This window comes from Cygnus olor, chromosome 17 (genome assembly GCF_009769625.2).
Source record: "Cygnus olor isolate bCygOlo1 chromosome 17, bCygOlo1.pri.v2, whole genome shotgun sequence".
NCBI classification, from domain to species: domain Eukaryota; kingdom Metazoa; phylum Chordata; class Aves; order Anseriformes; family Anatidae; genus Cygnus; species Cygnus olor.
In genome coordinates this window covers 15105541-15121256 of record NC_049185.1, presented here as the reverse complement: position 1 = coordinate 15121256, position 15716 = coordinate 15105541, and the positions used below count along the sequence as shown (strand labels likewise).

Genomic DNA, 15716 nt, shown 5'->3' with positions numbered 1-15716 from the left:
CTGGTAATGTCTCTCGCAGACTTGAGATCATGCAGTTTCTAACCTTGCAGGTTAGCTCACTTACACCTTCTTCCCTTTCTGTTCTGTTTTCTCAGAAGTGGACATGTTGCAATTTGATAAATGTTAGTATACTGATTTCTGTAGTACTGTTTTCCTTTCCCCAAGAAAGCTTAAAAAGCTGAAAGGATAAGTGCCTGTGTCACACAAGATAGTGACAAAGACAGTGCCCAGCACAAGAAAAGTCTAACCTATAAGGGAGCCCCAGAGTGCTACTGTGGTATGAATAGATAATAATCACCATTGTTCATTGGTGATATGCAGTGAATGAGCAGGTGTGATGGAGTATTCAGCAAAAGCTTAAACACTACTAACAAACGTGCTCCCCACACCCTGCTCCAGATCAATCAGGTCAGTCAATTTGGTAGTCTTGAACAGAACAAGCTCAGTACGGTGGGACATTATCTGTTTTTATTCTGACTCTCAGATTATTTTTTTTTTACATTATAGGACTACAAAGCTGATGAAGACCCTGCGTTATTCCAGTCAGTTAAGACTAAGAGAGGACCTTTGGGGCCAAATTGGAAGGTAATAAGAACTGACTTGACAACCTTATGAAGTCTTATCAGCAGGAAAAAAGAAGTCTGCGGTTTCTTAGAGATTAGTACTAGTGATGTTAGCCTTAAAACAGAGGGCAGAAGTATTTATTTCCTTTTGTATTCAGTTAAAATTCCAAACATGTAGATAAGCAAGGTACTCTCTACCAGTTTTTTATTATTGCTACTGAAAACAAAGCAATGCAACTTAAATTGGATGAACATTATCCTTACTCAAGACTGACATTTGAATCTACACTGTGATGAATTCCATGCAAGTGTTCATTCTATTGTGGTAACCCCTGACAGTAACTTAAAATAAAAAATAAAATTAAATAAAAAAACCATAGAAGCTTCCAACTATATTTAAATGGTTATAACAGCTGTGTATCAACATACTAAATCAAAGTCTGTCTTCATCTTGCTATATTTTTAACTTTTGTGGTATGCATATAAAATGCACACACAAAAAAGTAGTATTTCATCATAAGTATTCTCCTTCAGTGTGATAATAAATCTTGTTTGTATTTCTGTATGCGTGTGTACAGTCATGCACAGATGCATCTACCGCGTTGTTGAAATTCTTAGTCTGAGTTATGTAATCTGACTTGGTTTGGGGAATACGTTTTCCACGCGCTTTGGTCATTTGCCAGCTTTCTGTTGAGTACAGCCATTGTACAACCACAGGAAAATGGCTTGACCAAAACTTTCATTTCAAGGTAAAGCCATCTGGCCTTTACCCAGGGCTGCAGTTATCTAAGCCTATGTACTAAGAATTTTCTTTTAAATGCATTATGCAGGCTGCTTTGTTTAATGTTACCAAACATTACCAACCAAAATCTAGTGTGCTAGATTTCCTTCATGTCCTTAGTGAATAATGGAGTAAATCTGTTTTAAATGAGACATAACATTCTGTGAAAGTTCCTTGGCATTAGTGCCACCTTTCTGCACACATTATTGACTATTGGTAAATGCTTACCACATAAAATTACATCCAGTAGGAATTTGCTCTGCTTATGTATTCAACTACAGGAAAGTCATGCTTGAGAACTGACTCTCAGGTAGGCTGTATGCACAACAAATTTCAAAGCAGAAATAATCTAGGGCATTTTTAAACTAGATTTCTTTTAACAATTCAATGGACAACTGCTGTTAGTCATGCACAAATTAACAAGATTTATTGTAAGGTATGTATAAAGATCTTGGTCAATAATGTATATTTATTTAACATGGAACGTTTAGCACTAATATGCATCACCAGAGAGCTTTTGAATGAAAACCAGTTATCCTCAGAAGACTGATGTTCTATTCATGAACACAAAAAAAAAAAAAAAAAAAAAAAAAAAACAAAGTGCTGTTGTTGTTTTGTGTTCCTAAACAGCAGAAATCTATGTCCAGGCATTAGTAAAAGGACAAAACTAAATGGAACATAAAAATTCAGTGCTGCCAGTTCCAGGCAGTCAGAGTTCTCCTCCTTTTGCAGCTGTTTTTAAACAATAAAAAAAGTGATTCCCCTCTTTCCTTGGGTCACACAGGCCCGAATAGGCCATTCCTGTATTAGCCCTCCTGCCTGTTCCCTGAGGAGGAAAGAAGAACAAACATCTATGGCAGAATAAAAATCTGTGCACTTCATACAGTAATTTTTTGTTATTCAAGCCAAACACACAGGTGTAGGTTAAGTTCTGTTTGTTTGTTTTAAACCTACCTTATTTTTTATCTCTTAGAAGGGCTGCAGTAACCAAACGTGTTGTTAGACAAAAACATGACATAGTCTCTTCTGTTACATAAATTTGACTGCCTGAATTGTAGGAAAATCACTGTGCGTGATGTTACAGGTACTTCAAACTTGTTTGGAAGTAGGAACTCTGATAGAAACGTAGGAGTTAGAGGAGATGGTGGTGGGCATCTCCTGAATTTCCCCTCAGTTAGTTCTGGGGATTCTTTTTCTTCTACACAAAGTCCTTGAGCCATAGCTCCTGTCTTTGAAGTGGAGTTTGTTGTCTTATGGCCACCTATTGCCGATGATGGGAGGTTCCTGGGTTTATTCTATAGTAGCAGTCAGAAGGTTGATAATTCATTATGCAAAACACATGTATATTATGCCACGCAACTAGAAATTACATCTGTGCCTGGGTAAGGACATACCCTTCTGTCATTGTCTTTGGGGAAGGAAGGTGAGGAAGAGAGGAATAGGGGAGAGCATGCCAGGGTTCAATTTCTTTTTGCAGCATATAGGCAAAGCAGGACTGAAATGAAGTTGTTTGATGTTGTTGTGAGAAGTAAACTTCAGGGGTAGTTCTGTGCTTTTTATTATCTGATTTTTTTCTTAGTGCGAATGTTTTCCACAATCATACTGAGAATGAGAAACTTAGTACAACTCAGGTTATAATTGCCTGTAGGTGATAGACCCAGAAGTGTAAAATAAGTTGGCACTAGCTATTATAATTAAGCTTCGTTGTCCCCTCAAAATGCCTGAAAGTATATTATAGTTTAAGTCATGAAAATGAAAATAATGTTAAAACTTAAATTTATAGTATATGCTTGCAGTATGGATGGAATTGTTTTATAGGTTTAGCCTGATTGTCTGTTAATCCCTGTTATCCTATGTTGAGATTACAGTGCAGTCATTTTCTAATACCTAGAATGATAATTTCTAACAATAAATCTTTCCATTTATCTGTAAACAGAAAGAGCTAGCAACTGATGAAGAATGTCCTAAAATGTGTGCTTACAAGTTGGTGACTATCAAATTTAAATGGTGGGGACTGCAGAACAAAGTTGAAAACTTTATACAAAAGGTAAGTGCTTCTTAAAAAAAACACTGATGTTGCTGGAGAGTTGGGATTGGTGTTGGGCAGGTAGGTAGGCATGGTGGTTCTGTTCTGGCAGAGTTTTTTTGTTTGTTGTGGTGGTGGGTGGTGGTTTTTTTTTTTGAGGTGAAACAGTGTAGAAGTTTTTCCTGTTGCTTGCAGTCAAGCAGTTCCTGTTCATTTCTTCAGCAAACAGAACCATTTGTGTCTTGGTCTACCAGCAGTGATATTTCACTGATGGTACACTAGAATAACGCTCTAAGCTAAAAAAGCAAAAATATTAGCAAAGAGTCTGTGTCATATAAGTTTAACTCATGATTTTGTAAACCACAGCACTTGACAAATCTTTGATTTGTTTTGACCTCATAAGTTGAAAGTTGCATAAAATATGTACTGGTGTTTCTTTAGTATCTTCTCTTCTAGTTTTCATATGAAAGTGTTCTTGCATTTGTACTAATTCTACAGTATTTGATATCTCTGGAATTAAATGCTTGCAAAGTGAGGTCTGATGCAAGTATAATCCAATACACTAGGTTTTAGTTGGCAACTAGTGTTTTGTCAAATTATACGTGCATCTTATTTCATTACTACTTTATCATCAGAATATGAATTTTGAAATTTAAAAAAAAAGTCGAAACATTCAGAATGTAAACTTAACGTGTAGTCAAAGTGTTTGATCTAGACTGCCATTCCAGTTCTCTTCAATCCAGAGAAAATGTGCTGTAAAAGTGAGTAACAAAAACATATTCCAGTAGCAATTGGGCATGGTGTTTCCTCACTGACAACACAAGTGAGACCATTTTCATTGTGGTAAACAGGGCGTTCAGCTGTTAGTGGACTACCTAGCAAACTACATTAAAAGTCTTGTTATTTTAATAGTGATGATAGCAAAAGAGAAAAGCTTCAAACAATAATAATTGAGAATAGGATAGAGAAGGTAGTTTGTGATATCTGCAGTACAAAGGAAGGGAAAGGAGATGCTTTGGTGTGGTGGTGGGTTTGGGAAGGAATTGTGCGTTACACGTTTCAAACTGAAAACTGGTTGGGAATAAGCTACCAGAAGAGCCAAGACTGATTCTGTGATCTGATGAGGGGAATACGTGAAGATAAGATTTTATTTTTTTTTGCCTTGCTTTAATTGAAGCTGATTCTTCAGAGGAAATTGATCTCTTTCTGCCAGTTGTCAAGAACTGTGTGTTAAAGGTGATCAGCTTTGTTTTTGAGGACAGTCAGCAGCTTTAACAATGCAATGGGAGCAGATGAACAAGACCTGAACTTTAGGTGGCAACCTGGGTAATTGAATACATGCAGAAGTCTGAGTTTTAGTAGTGAAATAGATTTCAGTGTTGCATGACTGCTTTTATCAGAGCAGCCAGAAGCAATAGTGATAATTCTGCAAATGGGATGATTTATATGATACCTCTTTCATCTTCCAAGTCAACATTGTAAAAGTTAAAATTCCATGGCACAAGAGCTACACTGGGCTAGTACAGATCTTCAGCACAACACTGTGTTTTTAGGGGCAGCAGTATTTTAAAAATGTGAAACCTAACAATTTGAGTCACAATGACAGTGTTCTTACTGAGATCGATTCAGAACCCAGATATGCTTGCTGTAATGAAATGGCTGTGGAATCCTTAGCTTAAATATCTGTACTCTCAAGGGTTTTGTACCTTTGAAATTGCACATCAGGTGTTGCTGAGATGCTGACTCAGTACAAATCACAAGTGTGCCATCTTTGGAGTCAGAACTACCCCCCATATTGCTTCATTCTGCCTCAGGAATTGAGCATCCATGTTGTTGTTTTTTTTAACAGCACAGAGCCCGTGACAGTTCTGGTCTAGATTTTTACACAGTGCAAGCTAAACATTCTAGCTGTTATGATGCCATTTTTATTTCAGCTTGGTGCTGTCTTGGGTAGAACAGATTTTAGAAGGATTCTTCAGGATCTTCAAGTAACATGAATTGCTGACCTTTTTCAAAACCTTTTTTTGATAGTGAAGTCTGTTCATTTTTAAAATGTGAGTATTAATATGGCTTTAAATAGGATCCAGTAATGTGAGGAGGCAAAACCTCTAGCAGTATGAAACATTATGCACCTAAAGATTATACTTTTTCAAAATGAATAGCTGCAATCAATTCACCAGTCTTTGGCAAAATGCAGGCCTGTATCTAATGTTTACTTATCTTCTTAAAGCAAGAAAAAAGGATATTTACCAACTTTCATCGCCAGCTGTTCTGTTGGATTGACAAGTGGATTGATCTGACTATGGAAGACATTAGGAGAATGGAGGATGAAACCCAAAAGGAGCTGGAAGCGGTAAGACCTCCTTAAGGCTGATGTTGTGTGTTGTCTATAGCTATGCCATTTAGACTGTTAGAAATTGAAGCAATTTAAGTTGTGTACATTCCCTTGTGTGTATCTGGGCAACTGCTGATGAGCATTATAGCCCCTTTAAAGATTCTCCTATGCAGAACCACGCACTTCAAGCTTCTGCATGCTGTGTTTTGTTAAGATGGAAGTCGCTGTAAGGTAAATATTTCTGATGTCAGTAAATCTGAAGTGTCTACATTGCCCATCTCTTCATTTATGTTATCATACTCATTACATAAAATCCCTTTGAGTGCCTGTTTACCACTTGTCAGGTAGAGCTGTCATCTCGTTTTGCTTTGTTTCGTTTCTAATCATTGTTAGACATGATTACTTTTTCTCTTCAAACATGTGAAGCAAACTTATGTCACGTGACAACAGTTGCACTCATCCTGATTAGCACAGCAAAACTAAATTTTACTTGAGAAAAAAAAAACAGTAAAATTAACAGGTTTGAGGCGGTATCAATTTTCCTGCATTAGGGGCTGTGAGGATCAAATATATTTAGTTTGATCCCTCTTTGGACTGAGGGCTAGAAGGAAATCCATCCATTGGGCACTTTCCCAGCTCTTTCTTTTAAGAGGTAGAGAAACATCATAGGCTAAGCAAGAAGCCTTCTTCTACAGTCTCTATCCAGAGCTCAACCTTTGGCATGAGCCTTTCTCGTTCTAAGTCCAGCTATCTTTAGGTTCTTTGCAGTCTGGAGTTGCAATTATGTTTTCTTCCCATTTTGCCAATTGCTTTATGCCCCAAACCTGTTCAGCTTGTCATTTTGCTTCCATTGTCTTGGTGCTGTCAGGACACAATGTGCCTTCAGCTACAACTTGCTTTTTTGCATGGTTTAACTCATTTCAGCTGCCGGACAGCTTTAAATACTGTCTTATGCTTTTGACCTACTGTTGACGGTGGTTATAAAGTGCGTTATGTGGTTTGAGCCTAACACATCTTTTCTTTTAGTATCAAAACTAGTTGTAACTCCTCCATCCCCACTTGTTATGCTCTCTCTGTTTGGTCTTTATGAACTGCGTGGAGCCATCTTGCATTGTGTAGAAATGTTTTGTGAGTTTGGAAGAAGTACTTCTTCACCATTCTGTGTGTTAAGAGGTAGATGGTCTGAACTGGTAAAACCAAACTTTCTTTTCAGATAAGCTGAAGGGATTGTCTGCCTTGGCAGCTCCCAGAATATATTTTGGAAAAGAATGATGTCCATACACTCTTGCAAACACAGTACTTTCTTATTGGCATTTGGATATTTTTTTATTACGGAAGGCGTTCTCTCAAATCAAGTGGATTTCTTCTTTAATTCTGCTTTATGCCAGAATCTATTGCTAGAACCACCTATTCCTAGGTGTCTATGAAGGAGGAAGAGTAACCACTTTCCTCTCTATACCTGATTTTTTATCAGAAGGGTTTTCTTTTGCACACCCATAGTTCTTTATTTGGAATGAAACGGACTTCATCCAATTTCTCTGAGAAAGGATAGTGGCAGTGTGAGTATTGCATACAAGGTATGTATTGGAGAGAGTAAGCAGTGCTTGATGCAGCCCTGTGCATGAGAAAGTTTCCCTTTTGTGTCTCTGGATGTTTGTCTTCCGTAAAGCAAATGTTATTTCACAGTTCTCACTGGTAAGTAACTGTTCTTTTAAATACTTTTTGCAAAACATTTGCTACTCTTTTTAGTTAAGCAAAGCCCACTTCATGTTTCTCGAGTGTAACATTTATCCTTGTTCTTAAATATCAAACCTACTTGTATACTATTTTTCTTGTTTTGCTGAGCAATGGAACTAACTTATTTCAAGTAGCTTGTCGTGTATGACCTTACTTTCAAGAACTTAAATGTATTACTTTTTGAAAAAGTCTATTTTTCATGAGAAAAATGCGTTGATAAGTTACACTAACACAGCTTTTCTATGTGTGTTATGAAATGTGAGAGAAGTGAAAACCTACCGCTAAAATATTTTTTTCTTAACTAGATAGAGGTATCTATAAATACGTATAAATGATGCCGTTCCAAGGTTTTTGCGGTGACATGCACCTTTTTTTGAAAAATAGCCTAAAGGCAAAAATGTCACTGCAAATACAACGTGAGCATTAATTTTGCCCCAAATAGTTTGTTTGTGTTTCATAAGCAGCTACTTCATTGTGCTAAATAGTAACTTTCATTAAATCCCAGATATACAACAAAACATTTTTTCTATGGCCTGGACTACTGGGAAGTAAGGACTTTAGTGGTAGGGTACTTAACATGTTGACAAAAATATGTTCATGCTTCCATCTCTACAGAGAAATGTTTTTTGACGCTGTTCCATTATGTAGATTTACAATGCTTAAACAGAAACAACTGCAGAAAGCAAGCCTCCTAATATTGGCAGCGTTACATTTCCGTAGAATACATTGCTTTGTTTTGCTATTCCCTTTTGTCATTAACACCCTTTCTTCTTCTTAGTTTAAGCTAATCTTTCTATTTAGATTCTGTGGACATTTCAGTTCCTTTTTGGTCCTGTTCTTCATCTTAAGTCAATTTTTATTGTCAGGGTCCCTGCTTTTGTTACTTTTTTTGTTACTCTCTGAATCCTCATCAGTGTTCTTCCAGAGTTTCTCTATCCCAGCCCATCCTTTTCTTGTTTTTTTCTTTCTTTCACTTAGAGTTTTATGTATCTGGCTTCTGGAGATAAGGAGCACCTGTGCCTCATTAAATACACATCAGCTAATCAGTGCATAATAGAAGAGCATCTGACCCTGCAAAAGCACTGTGATATATCTCATGTCTTCGGGTATTTCAAGCAGTATGGCTCTGAGCTGAAGCATCATGGCCTGTTAAAAATCTAAGGGGTATCATTTACAGCTGCTGTATGGTTCCCAGGCTTTCCTCATGGAAAAGGAACACTCTGTATTCCCAGTCTCCAAAAAACTTCAGCTGAGGCTGGTTCTGGTTTTGGTCCTGGCCAGGGAAAGTAGTCCTGGCTGTGTAGATCGTTACTTCTCTCGTACTAACCACAGTATGATAGGTTCTTTACGTGGTAGCTCACAGTTTTATTTTACGTTTAGATGCGTAAGAAGGGTTCCGTTCGAGGCACATTGGCTGCTGACGTCTAGAGGAGGTCTCTCTGTAGGTTCTGAGGCAAATCAAGCTGTGTAAGTCAACTGCTGGATGGAAAAGGAGAAAAGTGACTAATATATGGATGGGAATTGCTGGCAAAATTATATCTAGACAATGCTTCTGGGCTGTAAGCTCACACCTGTTTGAGAACCTCGATGTGATCAACAGCTGAAGGTGACCTTTTGTGTCCAGGATACATAAGAGACCTTCTCTGTACATGGACACTGATAAATTGCAGGTGCTCAGTCTGGTTGCAGAATGCCTTACACACTGGCAGTGTAACCCAGTTCTTTGTGCTCCTCTAGTGCAGAAACCCAAAGTGTGTGACCATTGTTATCACCATGCTGGTACTGAGCTCTGAAGCCTGCAAGTAGTTTTCTGGGCACAAATCAGAAAAGTCAGTATCACACGATATGTGGACTTAATCCACATAATTGAGGGAAACTGTGGGCTGTCATCTTTAAAGCGTGTTAACTTCATAAAATCCAGTTCCATACAGATATTTATAAATACTAAATTATATTAAAATTATTACTGCAGGAAGCAGGGTTTTCAGAGGTTTGCAGACTTCTAAGTATTTGTGTCTATTACTTTAATGTTGGTATTTCCCACTGTGACTGTTTTAATACTGCAGGTGGGATCCCCAGCCAAAGCATTTTTTTAAATCCTGCTGATTGGTTTGAGGTTTCTCAGACTGGAGCTGCTGTCCACCAGTGAGGATAGCACCCAAATTAAGATTCCCTAACAAATCTCGCATTGCTTTGGTATGATTTGTTCAGTCCTGGTGATGTTTTGACTGGCCTGCCCTATATTTCTTGGAGGTTAATGAGACTATCTATTTGGAACTTAGTATTCAAATAAACTGTTAATGCTTAATTGTGTGTCTTCTTTCTCCACAGTTACGTAATCAAGGCCAAGTCAGAGGAACAAGTGCTGCCAACGATGAATGATGATGGATTTAACCATCACATGCAGTGTTGATATACAAATGTGTGTGTGGATGCATGATTATTTGTATATAATTATATATACGCACATGCATACTGAAGGGAGTTGTTACAGTGTCTCCAGGGTACTATACCTGTCCTCAGCAAAGATGCAAAGGAAACTGCTTTCATTATGTATACCTGAAGCAAATAAAAATCAACTGAGTAGTGTCATTTAAAGGTTGAATTAACTGCAGATTTATGTTAACTGGTATGTTTCATGAATGTCAATACTGGACCAATTTATTCCTTACATTTTTTCCTGTCTTGAGTCACTCTATAACTTGCCCATATCTCAGTGTAAAGAAACAGATTCAAATAAGTTGATTTCAATTTTGTGTCTTCCCTATGTCGTCATTTTGGAATAGGAACAATGAATGTATTTATAGCTATTATTTCTGGATTGTCATTATCCTATAGTCAAATCAGAAAGAAATTTCTATTAGCGGAAATTGGAAGACTTTTACTGTTGAATGAGTTTGACTCAAACTTTACCCATTCACTGATTTAAAAAAAAAAATAAAAATCATGTTTTATTGGACTTTTGTACATTCAAATGCTAATGTTTTTTCTTCATTAAAATTGGCAAGATTAAGAAAAAATGGCTGGTGATTTATAAAATACTTGCAATTTGGAATTTTCCGGAAGCTGGCTTTCTAGACAAAGAAACCAACAATATTTCAAGTATATCTTAGGCCATGCAGTGAAAATGGAGGCAGATAGACCTTCTCTAAAGTAATACTCTTAATAAAAATTGCAATTTTCCAGAGTTTCACTTTGGAAGCTATGCAAATGGTCTTGATTTCACACACATTACACAATGGAATATAATGGTGATTTTAGCTCTTTTCATGTTGAAAATACACTTAAAAAGAGATGTATACTTTCAGATATTATGAAAGTTTAAATTGTAGCATCTAACATGTTTCTCTGATATTTGTTAGGAGTAGACACATAAAAGATGGTGTAATAAAGGTGATCTGTAGATAACTCAAATAGGAAAATGTCTTCAGCATTTTTAAGAAAATATTGAGATAGAGCGTATCATAGGTATATATTATCAAAATGCTTGCTAGATCAGAAAAATTATTTTAGAAATACTAGTTAAGTTCTAATACTGCCTGGTGTCCCCAGAAACCTCGGTAAGGCAATCCGTGCTTAAGCATCCATCTTTATAATCTCACATACATCCAACTATTCAGAACCATTTTTCACTTAGGCTGCTTACAGAAGGAGTCATCTGATTTCTGCAACCATCAATGATAATATTTGCCTAAACTTGAAGGGTAACAGGGCCAGGTCTGCCATATGGCTGACCCTGCCACTGCATGCATCTGCTGTGAGGGCTGGGCACTGAAGTGCCTGCCAGCAAGTGGACATTTGTACATTTCTTCTGTGCAATTTCACCTTCTGTCCTTCATGCTGCAAAGCTGTTGTTTTTTTCTTTTTTTTTTTTCCTGTTTGAATTAGCAATTAAATGATACTTGTTCTCTGTACCATCAGGAGGTCGGTTTTGCAAATATATGTACATACACACATGATTTAAAAAGGAGGGTTGTTGCAAACCTGGAAAACTAAGGTCTCAGTTCTCTTTCAATGGTAGAATACAAGTCCCACTGTCATTAAAATGAGTCAAAAATGAGTCAAAATGGAAACTGAGGGAAAGGGACCCTACAACTTTCATATTGGACTTGTGAAAATTTGAGAGAATCTTGCAGTGAATGTAAAATGTTGAGTTTACTTTGGCAGACTTTGGTGTGACCTACAGCAAAACAGTCAATGAAATTTAAATAAATTTGGTGATAAAATGCTCTGTCTCTTGTCTTAGGTGTTAGTATTTGTGGTTTGCTAATGATCTGGCACTTTAGTTTTACTGAACTGTGTGAGAAGGTTGGAAGTCCTCGAAGGATGAGCTTCAGTGGTTGTGAGCTCAAATGTGTGCTTGTATGTTAGAAGCAATTGAGGTGGGGGATTGTTGTTTGGATATCTGTTTTGGTTTAGGATTTCAAGCAGAGTAACACATAATTAGCTTGAACCTTGCCATTATCTGGAGTATGGAGAAGGTGGTTTGCTTTCATTGTTATGACTTCCTACCTTAATATGCCAGGCTAAATTTTTGCAGACATTTGCATCTGGTATTCTTGGAATAGAGTGGTGCTTTGGTTGGTATATCTTCATATGTTACAGGTACTGCTGATTCTGTATTCTGCCTTTGTAAGGAAAGGATCATCCCACTGCTCAGAGTGAATGGGGTGGAAAACATTTATAGGTTTAAGGAAGAGTCAGCAGCAGTGCCAATTTGACATTAGAAAATGGAAGCATAAAAGTCACCTTACCCTGGTGTAGAGGCTAATTTACAAAAACGTGGCTCCTTCAGACTGAAGTAGTGTGCAAACTTTCTTACAGAATACTTGAGGAAGTGGCAAATAAATTTTCGGGTTCCCTGGATAAGACATCTGAGAAACCTTTTAAGTTGGGGTAAGATATATAAGTATACGGCAGGTAGGGGGGAGTGATTGAGCAACTAACAGGCTTGTTTATTCTGGTGTCAGTGATATGCAAAGCTTCAGAACAGACTTCAGGAGAAAGAACTGGAAACTTTAATATAAAATTATCAGAGGCAGCTGCAAATAGGTTGCATGGGATGATTCTGTTGTGTGTCAATTTATTGTGGTCATAAGAGCAAAGATATGTATTAGGCTGGGAAAGGTGAAGCAGTTACAAGCAAGTGGTGGAGTCTGGACCAGAGAAGGGATTGCAGAGCTGCAAGTGACCCCTGATCCAGGTACGGTGTTGAAGAGGAGGTCCCATCTTGCCCATGGTTCATGGCCCTCACCTGCCCAGCAAGGCTGCAGAGAGCACTTGCAGCTGCCTTGGTTTTGGAGACTCCCTGGCCTGCCCCATTGGAAGGAAGAGAGGAATGAGGCAGCTCTTTGAGCTAAAAAGGGCTAAAATATCTGTGTGTCTGTCCTGACAGTGCGGGCCTGTCTTGGCAGCATCAGTGACCAGATACATCTCCTTATAAGTTAGCTGGCCTCAAGATTAGGAGCAGGAGCTTGCTGACACTGATTAAAACCATTGTCCTATGGGATGAGAAATCTGGAAATGGACTGTGGGCTACCAAATCTGCTGAAATTGCTGGATTTCAGGAACCATTGATGTTTTGTTGTTTTTTTTTTTCCTTAATATATAGTCTTTGGCAGCATGTAGTCATAGAATCATTTAACAGTTTGGGTTGGAAGGGACCTTAAAGATCATCTAGTTTCAACCCCCCCCTGCCATGGCAGGGATGAGCCATCCACAACTTCTCTGGGTAATCTGTTCCAGTGCCTCGCCACCCTCTGAGTGAAGAATTTCCTCTAACATCTGATCTAATTCTCCCATGTTTTAGCTTAAAACCATTCCTCCTTGTCCTATTGTTATCTGCCTGAGTAAAAAGTCTCCTCTTTTTTTTTTTTACAAGCCCCTTTTAAGTATTGAAAAGCTGCAATGAGGTCACCATGGAGCCATCCCTTTTTGAAGCTCGACTTCCCCAGCTCTCTGTCTTTCTTCATAGGAGGTGCTCCAGCCCTCTGATCAACTTTGTGGCCCTCATCTGGACCCATTCTAACAGGTCCATATCCTTATTGTGCTGAGGGCCACAGACCCGGATGTAGTACTCCAAATGGGGGCCCAGTCCTCTTGCTCACTAATGAGGATGTGGTAAGAGCAAGAACTGCGAAGTGGAGCAGGACAGGAGTTTGTCCTCAGTGTACACCAAATAAAAGCTTGCCTCTTCGTGTCGCATTGGATGTAGGGCTTTGGCCTCCCCTCCCTGACTTCAACTTTCTCATAATTGGCCGCTTCAGTAACAATGTCATGTGTATTTGAGGTATTTAAAAAATAACCTAATTGCTGGAATAAGGTAGAGGTGGTCAGGATTGTGACAGGGAAAATATTCTGTTCAGTAATATATTTACAGAGAAACACAGGTAATGGCTATTTATTGCAAGGTATCTTTGCAAGTTGTACAATAATGTAATTTTTTTCTCTCGGGTGCCAGTTTTCAGAATTCCCTGGTGAAAGCTTAAGGTAAGCTGGCATCTGCGTTGCCTCTTGGAATTGTCTGCAACAAGGCTTTACTCCTACTTTTCCCGTCAGCACTTGTCATTTGTGAGCTATTGCTGACAAGGTCACTGGTGCTGAATTTGTGGCCTGTCCCTGCTGACCAGGCAGGCCCAGGGTTTGCCCCTGACAGCGGAGGCTGCTACCATTGCCAAAGAGCAGATGGAGGGCTCAACGTGGCTGGGGCAGCAGCTGCTGTCACCTCTGAAGGGGGGACCTGCAGTAGACAGGTCTAATGGGGATGCTGGAAGTGATTTCCAGCAATGCCTTAGCTCAGAGAGGTCCTACAGAGAGCCTTTCTCCACAGAGCTGGGTGCATGGGGCAGAGGGCCTCACACAGGAGTCTGTGGGCAGCAGGCTGGCCCCTCTCCACAGCTCTTAGTGTCTGCAGTCTGTCTTGGGAAGAGCAGCAGCTGCAACAAAACAGTTCAGACTGATCATTTTTCTGCTTTCAGCAGGGAGTCTGTCAGTGGGAAGGATGCTTATTTTACCTGAGGTCAAATGGCTGCATATCAAATAGGAAGCAAGGTGTGTGCACCTCCATCCCCAGCCTGGTGTTGGAAACCTGTGGCTGGGCACCAGATAATGGCTGCTTGAGAATGGCACCAAGGCAAGGAAGAGCTTTGTGCAGACTACCTTGGTTTGGGCATGTGGGCAATTCACCACTATACTCAGTGTCCAGGCAGCGAGGACTTGTAAATAGGTGTGTTGGCGCACCCTTCGGTGGGCCGTAGTGGCCGCCTGTACCAGAGAGTAAAAGGGAGGCCTGGGCCCAGGCTCTGCTGAAAGGGGCGGGACGATGGCGTTCCGCAGCCTCTGCCTTGGTGCCAAGTCACAGCCCGGCCTTGGAAAGGTCCCGCTTGGTGACAGCCTGGTGGCTGGTGCCCTTGGTACACCTTTGTTTTGGGCAGCGGGTAGTGATGGGCTGCGTGGTTCATACTGCTTTGTCTTGGGAGAAGGCTCAGAGCAAGAAAATACCACTTTTCAAAATGTTTATGAGTACCTAGTATAAATGCTGATAAATCAGAATAACATAAAAAAACTGATGCATAGTGTGTAGTGAGCACTGCCACTCCGCTCTGTATTTGGCTCTGCATGCAGTCCTGTTATAGTAGGTGGGAAGAGTTTCTTGTGAATGTGTTTTCAGATGGGGCTATAGTTTGTGGCTGATACTGCTGTGTGAAATTGGTTCCCTGCGGACCTGCATGGCATGACTGTGCCCCACGTGGCTGGGTTAGCTGTGTGCCGACATGGGCGCAGCTCTGACTCTTTGTGGACAGATTTCTGCCTGCTAAGTGTGTGTAATCATCTGCTATAAATTGAAACTTGTATGGCTCCTTTTAGTAAATGCAAAATTGAATTCTCTCTCTCTCTTTTTTCTTTTTTTTTTTTTGAACTACACAGCTTGTTTAGCTTCCAGATGGTAAACCAATATGAAGCAATGGAAGTGCGACATGGTTTTGTTATAATGGATATGTAAACGTGATATTTATTCACTGCAGTAGACTGCTGTGAACCATATTCCAGCAGTACTGTTTTAAATACATCACTTGGCTGCACATAAGAGTGTGGTCTAAAATGGACTTGCAAGGAATTTGTTTCTTCTGGTGGATGTTTTTTAATCATTGAAAAAAAAAACGGGGGTGGGGGGGAGTGTTTCTTACTTTTGCCTTAATGTGTGGACTGGGAAATGTCAGAAAAAAATCTGTGTTTTGGGATTTGCGGTGTGGGGTGTTTTTTTCACCCTAATGT

General features: G+C 39.3%; 1 protein-coding gene across 2 annotated transcripts in view; it reads left to right on the top strand.

The window, feature by feature from the left end:
• PITPNB (phosphatidylinositol transfer protein beta) overlaps positions 1–10384 on the top strand; it is a 29843-nt gene extending 19459 nt beyond the window's left edge. The window contains exons 8-12 of one of the 2 annotated variants that reach the window (XM_040576630.1): positions 508–585; positions 3281–3391; positions 5601–5723; positions 8823–8909; positions 9774–9929. In XM_040576630.1, the coding sequence (XP_040432564.1) occupies positions 508–585; positions 3281–3391; positions 5601–5723; positions 8823–8870 (360 nt within the window). In that variant the 3' untranslated portion in view covers positions 8871–8909; positions 9774–9929. Of the gene's footprint in view, positions 1–507; positions 586–3280; positions 3392–5600; positions 5724–8822; positions 8910–9773 lie in introns of both variants that reach the window. The other variant, XM_040576629.1, reaches the window with a different exon arrangement.
• Positions 10385–15716: the final 5332 nt, after the last annotated feature.